Source organism: Dreissena polymorpha, chromosome 1 (assembly GCF_020536995.1).
Source record: "Dreissena polymorpha isolate Duluth1 chromosome 1, UMN_Dpol_1.0, whole genome shotgun sequence".
NCBI lineage: Eukaryota > Metazoa > Mollusca > Bivalvia > Myida > Dreissenidae > Dreissena > Dreissena polymorpha.
In genome coordinates, this window is record NC_068355.1 from 95,469,704 (window position 1) to 95,481,946 (window position 12,243).

Below are 12,243 nucleotides of genomic sequence, written 5' to 3' on the forward strand. Positions count from 1 at the left end.
TATTCCGATCAGCCAATCAGATATTGATTTTTCACACACCCCTCAGAAACGCTTACCTGGCTGCCATTTTGTCCGACAAAAAAGTGTGTTGTACATATCAAATGGACGTAATTTTTAAGAGTTTACACAGATTTTATATCAAATCAGTGCTCACGCTGCTGCCAGACATTATCGCCAATGGCGATTATTTTATCCAACTGGCTATTATTTCTTAAAATTGTCTAGAAAAAATGGCGATTATTTTATCCGCCTACATAAAAAAACAAATTGCCACTAAATGTTGTCCCGCGATTGCGAAACGCCTGCAAATCGGGCCATCAAGCAGGAAAAATCGATAACGAGATTACCTGTGTACACACTCGACCCTGTGTATTGTCATACACGCGTCAATAACTTCTGCGACATTGTGGCCTAGAGCATTTTTCTCAATCAGTGTCCGACAGCAGTGATATATTTCGGAAAAAAACGTCTTTAATCTCCCTGTGCTTTACCAATTATCGGTAACTGTTAGATCTTTGTTAATTTTTCGCCAATTATTATTTAATCGTCATTATTGAAAATCGCCGCTAATATTGTTGGCTGGTTTTGTTTTGCACGCCGTTTTTTCTGCAATTGGATTACGTTGAACATTGCTTGATGAAATAATTATTTAATCGCCATCAACTAATTATCCCCGTAATTACCGCTGTTTGTCGTCTGCTTTAACATAATGATTCCAATTTTTAACCTGGTAACCTGGTTTTCCCAATTCAAAGGGACCCGGCATATGCCATGGTCAGCTAATTTTAACGAAACACGTGTATGGAATTACACTAAGGTGGTGTATTTTAACTCACGCGCTGTGACTGTAATTGGCCATTCAGGACTCAACTTTCAAAGATTCGAAAGGCGGAGCTAAGCACGTGCAGTTAATATTTCGACAGTTGCTATTGAGTTATAAACACCCCATTGGTTTAGCGTGTTGATTGCCAAACAAAGGAAGCAAATTTTGTCGGCGAGAACAGTGTGTTTTTCATGCCTTCAGACAGGAAGCGTTTTTTCTTTCATGACGTCAAACTGTCAATTCACACATATTGCGAATTTTTGCGAGACTTTTAATAGGGTCCTCGGTCATTTGTCTACATGTTCAGTATAGAAAAAACACATGCTAACATGAAAACTTTGGATTAAATTATCAAAATAAAAACAATGTTGCAAACTGTGATTATATTAATTGGTAAGTATCAGTTAAACTTTGGATTAAATTATCAAAATAAAAACAATGTTGCAAACTGTGATTATATTAATTGGTAAGTATCAGTTAAAAGACGACGCTTTGTTTGTCGTAAATCAACGAGTTTTCTATACAACAACAACTACTTCTACAACCACGTCGGGATCGATCTATCTTGGTTGTTTTTTTTTAATTGTATATATTATACTACATGTATGTACTTGTAATAAATGTAATTTTATTTGAAAATCAGGAAGTCAAACAATGTTAAATTGATCGTTATCCCGTTAAACGCGGAGTTTCCCCCGCGTTGCCAACGCCGAGGGCCGCCGCGTCGGCTTATCAATTTTGCCGATAGTTAACCGCCCCGCCCAAAATCATGCAAACGCCGCGTATCGTGGGATTTTCTTAATCTCCCTCCAGGTCACTGCCCGCGGAGAAGTGAGAGAAATTGGGGAAAACGCGTGGAGTGTACTGTATCGATCGGTTTTATCCGTGCTTCTTCCTGTTCGGCGCAAAATTAACGCGCATTTGAATAGAAACATCCGGTTAGTTAATAGAAAGACGAAATTGAAAAATCGCGTCACAACTCGAATTAAAACGGGCGTATTTGCGCCGTTTCCAATTGATATTTTTTGGGAAAGTAGCCGGCGCCTAGACTGTCAGTAGCCGGCGAAATCGCCGGCCGCCGGTGCTTCCGAAGAACACTGGGCACTGTTTAGGTACTGTACACAAGAAAAGAAAACTATTTAATTACTTGAATGATTTCCAATTATATATTTATTTTCTGTGGATCATAAACAAGGGAAATCATTATAAATTGTAAACTAAAATATTGTTTTAGCTAAAGTGAAAACAACAAAAAGGTGATTTCAACGCGTCTTAGCCAGCTTTAGCGACTTCAAGTGTAAAATGTACGGCTTATAATACAACAACAACATTTTTAATACAATATATATTGATACGGGGAGCAGGGGTTTCGCTGTTGATTGCCATTGGCGCCACATGGCGCTAAATTTTTAAAAGTGGCTCCAATTTTTTAATAGTGGCAAATTTCATAAAATCTGTAAAATCCTATCCAAAAATGTACTGCGATTCAAAAACACGCGACCGAGCATTAGACTGATTAGCGGCAAGCGTCTGTCAGTTGTATATATTGATTTACAACGTTGTAAGCGACCTACAGTGCAGAGTGCCATTGAAATCACTGCAGCGTGTAAGTGTTACAAACAGTGTTTTTACTGCTATTGTCAAATTTTATGGGGGGATTAAGGTAGCGCACCTCTAATGATTTCCCGCAATTTATTTTACGATCATTGCTGATCTTCAATGATCGGTTATTTCCGAGAGATGCATTTTAATTTTTTTCGAACTTCGAATTTTGATATGTGTTAAGCTAATTCATTTAGAATACATTATTTTCACTATAAATATTGACTTTGATCGAATTATCATCTGAAAAATACGATTTCGCGATTTCTTCAAAGATCGACGAGCCTTTTTACCTGTTTACTTATGGATATCTAATTTAAGGTTGCACTGATGTGAAGTTGTCGTGGCCAAGTGGTTAAGGCGATGGACTAGAAATCTTTTGGGATCTCCCCGCGCAGGTTCGAATCCTGCCGACATCGCATATTTTTTGACGCGTTTTATTTCTTTTCTTATGTAATTTGATTTAATATAGCATATAAGCTATGTTTATTGTTAAATATGTTGAAAATTGTATGCACATCCTTCAATTTTTATGTCCCCCACTATAGTAGTCATACTAAAACATTATTGTTTTTGCCCTGTCTGTTGGTTGGTCTGTTGGTTGGTTGGTTGGTTGGTTTGCGCCAACTTTAACATTTGCAATAACTTTTGCAATATTGAAGATAGCAACTTGATATTTGGCATGCATATGTATCTCATGGAGCTGCACATTTTGAGTGGTGAAAGGTCAAGGTCATCCTTCAAGGTCAAAGGTCAAATATATGGGTCAAAATCGCTCATTTAATGTACACTTTTGCAGTATTTCAATATTCAAGATAGCAACTTGATATTTGGCATGCATGTGTATCTCATGGAGCTGCACATTTTGAGTGGTGAAAGGTCAAGGTCATCCTTCAAGGTCAGAGGTCAAATATATGGTGCCAAAATCGCTCATTTTATGAGTACTTTTGCAATATTGAAGATAGCAACTTGATATTTGGCATGCATGTGTATCTCATGGAGCTGCACATTTTGAGTGGTGAAAGCTCAAGGTCAAGGTCATCATTCAAGGTCAGAGGTCAAATATATGTGGCCTAAATCGCTTATTTTAAGAATACTTTTGCAATATTGAAGATAGCAACTTGATATTTGGCATGCATGTGTATCTCATGGAGCTGCACATTTTGAGTGGTGAAAGGTCAAGGTCATCCTTCAAGGTCAAATATATGGGTTAAAATTGCTCATGTAATGTCACTTCTGCAATATTGAAGCTAGCAATTTTATATTTGAAATGCATGTGTATCTTATGGAGCAGCACATTTTGAGTGGTGAAGGGTCAAGGTCATCCTTCAAGGTCAAACATCATATAGGGGTCAAGGTCATCCTTCAAGGTCAAATATCATATAGGGGGACATTGTGTTTTACAAACACATCTTGTTAAAATTAAAACAACGTTATGGCTAAATTGGGTAATTTACTGCTGAAAATACGAATGATGCTTGTTGCATTTTTATTTTTATTTCAAAAAGTAAATGGTAAATCTGTCTATTTCTTGGTATTTTTACTGTATATAGTGTTTCTGTAAAAAAAATTGTTTAAAATATAACTTAAATGATACTAATTTGAATTTTATGACACTTTGTTTTTAACGGACCCAATTTTTACTTGGCTGGAATCACTTACATTTCATGGCGCTATTCCGATCTTCATCAGTCTTCGAAATTAGCTTTGAAAAGTTACATGCCAGTTACTTAAGAATTTTTACATGCCCAACATATTTTTTACATGCCCAAACTTTTTTAACCAAAAATGTAACAAACCACAACATGTTTGCACTTAAATGCTACACATAGTAAAGCAGAACATTTGTTTCAACAGTAGTGAATACAATGACATCTAATCAGTCACTAGAATAAAGACGGTCGATCGTTACACCAGAGCGCTTGGAAAGAGCATTCTCTGGTGTCCTCGTACGGTTTCTTGGCTTCCTTTTTCTATTAATCATTGTCAATTTTCTATTTTTGAAGTGCTTTACCGGGCTTAGCCCCATCAACATACAATAGATACTACATAGCCTCTATGTCGACAATGACATTTGTTGACATTGACGAAAACGGAAGCGTATTACTTGATTGAAATAATCGATTCAAAAAAGCATTACTCTATTACTTTCTAAAGAAACCGTCAATAATAACTGAATGTGACCGAAATGCATCGGTCAAAAACAATAACGATGACGTGAGCAAGCAGGTGCGTGTTGTTATACCAATCGAATTTCATTGTTTTACAACTTCCAAAATTGAAAAATAGATTTGCAAATATCAAGAACTTACGAATTTTTTTTATAAACTGTCAATCGGCTTCAATAATTAAAATGCCTGGCGGGCCACAAACGTGAATTTTTGTATGCGCCCGGCATAAATTTTACTCGCCACGGGCGATCGGGCATGTGCTAATTTCGAAGACTGCTTCATGAAACTTGGACAGAAGATTCATCCCGATAATATCTTGGATGAGTTCAAAATTGATGCCGGTTGGTTGAAAAACATGGCTGCCAGGGGGCGGGGCATTTTTCTGTATATGGCTTTAGTAAAACCTTGTTAATACTCTAGAGGCCACATTTATTTTCAGATCTTCGTGAAACTTGGTCAAAAGAATTGTCCCAATAATATCTGGTTATCTCAGGTTAGCGACTTTGGGCCTTTCAGGCCTTCTTGTTTTCATGAAGCTGACATTTTGAGTGGTGAAAGGTCAAGGTCATCCTTAATGATCAATGGTCAAATATATGACTTCAAAGTGGCGCAGCAGGGGGGATTGAGTTTCTGACAACCACATCTCTCGTCTTTTATGCATTATGATTGCTTGTTAAGCCTCGACATAAGGGTTTTTAATCATTATCGTAGCATTCAGTTTTGTTAGTGTCATAGTTAAAAAATCACATCCTAAGGGTGTAACAGCCCTATATTGTTAATTGCTTTTAAGCTCACTTTAGCACAACATGCTCATGGTGAGCTTTTGTGATCGCCTTTTGTCCGTTGTGCGTCGTCCGTTGTGAGACGTCAACATTTGCCTTGTTCAGTCTCTCTAGAGGCCACCTTTAATGATTTATAGCCAATCATCATGAAATTTGGTCAGAAGATTGGTTTCAATGATATCTTGGATGAGTTTGAAAATGGTTACACTTGCTTGAAAAACATGGCTGCCAAGGGGCGTAGCATTTTTCCTTATATGGCTATAGCAAAATCTTGTAAACACTCTAGAGGCCACATTTATTGTCTGATCCTCATAAAACTTGGTCAGAAGATTTATCCCATTAATATCTTGGACGAGTTTGAAAATGATGTCGGTTGGTTGAAAAACATGGTTGCCAGGGGGTGGGGCATTTGTCCTTACATGTATATGGCTATGGCAAAACCTTGTTAACACTCTAGAGGCCACATTTATTTTACGATCTTCATGAAACTTGCTCAGAAGATGTGTCCCAATGATATCTTGGATGAATTTAAAAATGGTTACCTTTGCTTGAAAAACATGGCTGCCAAGGGGCGGGGCATTATTCCTTATATGGCTATATATGGCTATAGTTAAATCTTGTTAACACTCTAGAGGCCACATTTATAGTTCAATCTTTATGAAACCTGGTCAGAAGATTCATCCCAATAATATCTTGGACGTGTTCGAAAATGATGCCGGTTGGTTGAAAAACATGGCCGCCAGGGGGCGGAGCATTTTTCCTTATATGGCTATAGTTAAACCTTATTAACACTCTAGATGCCCATTTATTTTCTGATCTTCATGAAACTTGGTCAGAAGATTAGTATCAACGATTTCTTGGATGAGTTCGAAAATGGTAGCCTTTGCTTGAAAAACATGGCTGCCAAGGGGCGGGGAATTTTTCTTTATATGGCTATATATGGTTATAGTAAATTCTTGTTAACACTCTAGAGGCCACATTTATAGTCTGATCTTCATGAAATTTGGTCAGAAGATTGGTCTAAATGATATCTTGGACAAGTTCCAAAATGATGACGGTTGGTTGAAAAACATGGTTGCCAGGGTGCGGGGCATTTGTCCTTATATGGCTATGGCAAAACCTTGTTAGCACTCTAGAGGCCACATTTATTTTACGATCTTCATGAAACTTGCTCAGAAGATGTGTTCCAATGATATCTTGGATGAATTTAAAAATGGTTACCTTTGCTTGAAAAACATGGCTGCCAAGGGGTGGGGCATTATTCCTTATATGGCTATATATGGCTATAGTTAAATCTTGTTAACACTCTAGAGGCCACATTTATAGTCCAATCTTTATGAAACCTGGTCAGAAGATTCATCCCAAAAATATCTTGGACGTGTTCGAAAATGATGCACGTTGGTTGAAAAACATGGCCGCCAGGGGGCGGAGCATTTTTCCTTATATGGCTATAGTAAAACCTTATTAACACTCTAGATGCCCATTTATTTTCTGATCTTCATGAAACTTGGTAAGAAGATTAGTATCAATGATTTCTTGGATGAGTTCGAAAATGGTAGCCTTTGCTTGAAAAACATGGCTGCCAAGGGGCGGGGCATTTTTCTTTATATGGCTATATATGGTTATAGTAAAATCTTGTTAACACTCTAGAGGCCAAATTTATAGTCTGATCTTCATGAAATTTGGTCAGAAGATTGGTCTAAATGATATCTTGGACGAGTTCCAAAATGATGACGGTTGGTTGAAAAACATGGCCACCACGGGGCGGGGCATTTTTCCTTATATGGCTATATATTAAAACCTTGTTAACACTCTAGAGGTCACATTTATTTTCCGATCATCATGAAACTCGGTCAGAAGATTTGTCCCAATGATATCTTAGATGAGTTCGAAAATGGTTTTGGTTGCTTTAAAAATATGGTCACTAGGGGCGGGGCATTTTTCCTTATATGGCTATTGTAAAACCTTGTTAACACTCTAGAGGCCACATTTATTGTCCAATCTTCATGAAATTTGGTAAAAAGATTGGTCTCAATGATATTGTGGATGATTTCGAAACTAATTATGTTTGCTTGAAAAAGATGGCTTCCAAGGGGCTGGGCATTTTTCCTTATATGGCTATAGTAAAATTGTGTTAACACTCTAGAGGCCACATTTACTGTCCTATCTTCATGAAACTTGGTCAGAAGATTCATCCCGATAATATCTTGGATGAGTTAAAAAATGATGCCGGTTGGTTGAAAAACATGGCTGCCAGGGGGCGGGGCATTTTTTCTTATATGGCTTTAGTAAAACCTTGTTAACACTCTAGAGGCCACATTTATTTTTCGATCTTCATGAAACTTGGTCAGTAGATTTGTCCCAATCATATCTTGTTATCTCAGGTGAGCGACTTTGGGCCTTTCAGGCCCTCTTGTTGAGACAAAGGGTCAACACAAAATAAATTATCATTGTTTATTTGAAGCAAGAATCTGTTAACGTAGCTAACATTTACATTCGGAGGTGGATTTCGGATTACAAATTCAATTATGCTCATTTGAGACTTCAAGAAAACATTAACGGTTGCGTAATGAATTCAATGATAATTTGTTAAAACTCTTAACAAATCGATTAAATTATTTGACAGTATTATTCATGAAATGCACAACTTCCACGAGGATTACAGCCATCATTAGTCTTCAAAGTAACTGGCCAAGATTTCAGTGGCAATTACATGTATGTCACGAGTTGTCTGCATGATTTAACTGCAGGTAGTGCCTGCCTACGAGTGCTGTCACTTGTACAAAGCGTATGCTTTTATTCACCAATATTGATTTTCCAATACAGCGATGCTCCGTCCTTAGCGGGCTTTAGTTGGGTAAAGCTTTAGATGTAGTTGACAAAGGATCGTCAATCGGTTTCAAAATTTTCGGCAAAGTCAATATCGCTTTGATCTTTAGAATGGCTAGTTGCAGTAACAGCAAAAATACACTGATCAGAAAATTTCAGGCGCCCCGTGGACTCTGATTTTAAAATTAAAGCGTCCCGGTGAGGGACTGTTAAACAGACATTCCCAAAAGTATTCAAAGTGCAAAGGACATTCGGTCCTGTGGACTTAAAAAACTTGCAGGACCGGACTGGGATTCATAGGACCGAAACATCACATAAACAACTCAAATTAATTGACATAATGATAATTGAAAAAATGAAATAAAAATAAAAAACACAACACTGAACAAAGAAAACAAACAAAACAACAACACACAGTATTCTAAAGAAAAATATTTAAACCGAAATTTTAAAAACAATGCAATTTCTCAATCGGAAATTCAAAAATTGTATACTGGTAGCCAATTGCTCTTAAAACAAGTGTTTTCAGATACGGATAGTTCTTTGTGACAGTGAAGATTTTCAATAAACTATTTTTACAAAAAAATCACATTTATACTTGTTAGGAATCAAAGAAGTACCTAAAACAACAGAACATGTTTGGGATATCAATTAAATCATTTAAAAGTTTTTATGCACAAACAATTATCGGAATTAAAGAAAATAGCAATGGCAAATATTTCCCTGTTGCAAAATTATATGACAGCTAAAAATTAAACTTCAAATGTCAACAAACTGTTCACAAAGATATATAAATCAATGAAAAAGCACTATGAAGCAAATTTGATTCAGAATGAACTGTTTATACCCCAACTGCAACAATCGTGTTTTCATTTAACCGTATAAGACAGATTTACTTGCAAAGGATGAAGTAATCAGTGCCGTGCGCATTAACATTTCATGAATGTTAGCCAAAAATATGACGTATTTTTTATGCCCCCTTTTCGAAGAAAAGGTGGCATATAGTGATCGGACTATCCATCTGTCTGTCCAACTATCTGTCCGTCTGTCTGTCTTTCCGTCACACTTTGCGTTTAGGTTTCGAAAAATGCTTATAACTTCTATGTCCCTTGAGATATAACCTTCATATTTGGTATGCATGTATATATGGACAAGGCCTTTCCATACGCACAATTTTTTTTACCCCTGTGATCTTGACCTTGAACTTAGGGTCCGCGTTTAGGTTTTGAAATGTGCGTTTAGGTTTCGAAAAATGCTCATAACTTCTATGTCCCTTGAGATATAACCTTCATATTTGGTATGTATGTGTATATATGGACAAGGCCTTTCCATAAGCACAAAAAAAATTACCCCGTGACCCTGACCTTGAAGTTAGGGTCCGCGTTTAGGTTTCGAAATCTGCGTTTAGGTTTCAAAAAATGCTCATAACTTCTATGTCCCTTGAGATATAACCTTTATATTTGTATTGCATGTGTATATGGACAACGCCTTTCCATAAGCACAAAATTTTGTACCCCTGTGACCTTGACCTTGAAGTTAGGGTCCGCGTTTAGGTTTCAAAATCTGCGTTTAGGTTTTGAAAAATGCTCATAACTTCTTTGTCCCTTGAAATATAACCTTCATATTTGTATTGCATGTGTATATGGACAACGCCTTTCCATATGCACAAAATGTTTTACCCCTGTGACCTTGACCTTGAAGTTAGGGTCCGCGTTTAGGTTTCAAAATCTGTGTTTAGGTTTTGAAAAATGCTCATAACTTCTATGTCCCTTGAGATATAACCTTCATATTTAGTATGCATGTGTATATGGACAAGACCTTTCCATGCGCACAAACATTTTGACCCCTGTGACCTTGACCTTGAACTTAGGGTCTGCCTTTATGTTTCGAAATCTGTGTTAAGGTTTCGAAAAAAGCTCATAACTTCTATCAAGCATTTATAGGGGGCAAAAGTCATCCTATGGTGACAGCTCTTGTTCCTTCTCATAGTTCATAATAGCTCTCGCTTATTTTCAAGTTTTAATTCTTTGAAATAAATACACTTAAGCTCTTGAATTATTTGCCGGACATTCGGACCGGCAAATGGTATATATTTAAGGTCCGAGGGTCCGGCACTTTTGGGAATGTCTGGTTAAATGGCCTGTGGAAGGCACTGCATATTGAAAGTCTACCAGGGATTAGAAAAAAGAGCTGAATTCATCTATTGAATCTCCACTTTTGCAACCTGAGATTTTTGCAGTGAAGCTGGCATCTTGTCAGCTTGTTTTCAGTCCTCATCTCATCGTCAATGTTAGAATTTCTAATAAAATGTATTTTATTAATATCCACCATTGTCCGTTTTATTCCATGTTCCTCCCTGAAACTCCCTATTTTTACAACATGTATTCACCATGAAAGTCCTTATAAGCACCCTAACTATCCGATATCGTCGGTGTTAATTTTGAGTTCGTGCGTAATTCATGTAGTCCATGAATCTGCCATATTTCCACCATATTTTTTTCCTGTTTTCCACCTAAGTAGCTCCATGCTGATCCGTTGTGATAGCATAAATATAAAAAATACAGGTATATTCAGCGTAACGATTGTAAAGGGTCCCTATACAACCCTTAAACTGGTACTTGATTGGCCGGGCTGTTGTTGGACTGTCAAAGACTCACACAGACAACAAAGGCAGTAATACAGCTCTACCTGGCCCTTATATGGCAGCTAAACAGACCACCTCTGATGCCTCAATATTCCCGGAATGATCAATACAGGAGTTTCCAACTTCCCAAAACTTTAATGTTGGCCTTGTGGAGCCCCATGGACATTCCTGGATGTTCTAGGACCAACAAAGATTTGCACTGAGCTAAACAATTGCTACACAGTTCACATGCTGGATTATGCCTGTTATGATCAATGTCGATCTGGCATCTATATAGCACTGGGACATGAGATAGAAATTAAACCAGTACACTATTTAGTTAATTAGACACATTTAAGTGACGAAATTAGGTCAAGATGGAAGTCTTCACAATGTTTATCTTGAAAATATATAGGCTGAGTTAGAATCTGGTTCATGTGCCTCCATAAATAAGGTCAACATGTAAAATTAAATAAAATAAATTAGTTTTCATTCCTGAAATTTAAATACAGATGATAATAGAAATTTTTGTTACTGTGGGAAAAGTATGTGGTGAAATGTTACCGGTATAAAGTATAAAGTAATTTATGCAAGACTTAGTGTTCTCAATTATGGCATTTTAAAATAAAGTAAGTTTTATTTAATTAAGACAGGTTTCTCACTAGGATTTTACAACAGGAGTCCTGAGTCTCCTTTTTCCAAGATCACAAAGATACTGATGCCAAAATAAACAACAGACTGAGTTCAAGTGCTTGAGACCATTGATGATACACAAAAAACAATAACATATTAAAACAATTTTTTTGTTTATTGTAAAATGCTCTCAGATTACATGTACACCAAATGAATAAATGTATAGCAACATTTATTAATGAAATTAAGGGGAAGTTGTTACGAAAGAAAGAGTCAAGATTGCAATATGTGACAAGTTATTAAGGGACAAACTGTTAAAACGGCGAGTTATTACATTACCTACACAATACTTGTACATCATGAACAAATTAATAGCTATCTTGACATTTTTGTTTAAGAGCTTAATTGAGTATGCTAATGATTTTCTATTTCAGTGTAATAACTAAGAAGCATGTGAGACAGAAATACAAAGAACATGTTGGGAGGGAACTGAGTACAGATGAGCGAGACAAGATAAATAATCTGGTCCTTAACTTTGTTAAAAATTTAGCAGTCAAACAAACAGTAAGTACATTGATATAGAATACACATGCATTAAAAACTAACATATTAGTCTAAACCTATTTATTTTAGCTTTCTTACATTGTACATAGAAATCCTAAGGCTTATTTGAAACACGTCAAGTTTTCTAAGACAGTACTAGAACCAGTACTTGTCGTTGGTGTCAATGTGGGGAAACTAAAGAACGCTCCCACAATGGGGATCGAACCGGTGACCTCC

General features: G+C 36.7%; 1 protein-coding gene across 4 annotated transcripts in view; it reads left to right on the forward strand.

The window, feature by feature from the left end:
- Positions 1-12,243, forward strand: part of LOC127841311 (uncharacterized) — a 36,448-nt gene that overhangs the window by 3,419 nt on the left and 20,786 nt on the right. For all 4 annotated transcript variants that reach the window (XM_052370033.1, XM_052370038.1, XM_052370054.1 and 1 more), the window contains exon 2: positions 11,898-12,027. In XM_052370033.1, the coding sequence (XP_052225993.1) occupies positions 11,898-12,027 (130 nt within the window). The remainder of the gene's footprint in view (positions 1-11,897; positions 12,028-12,243) is intronic.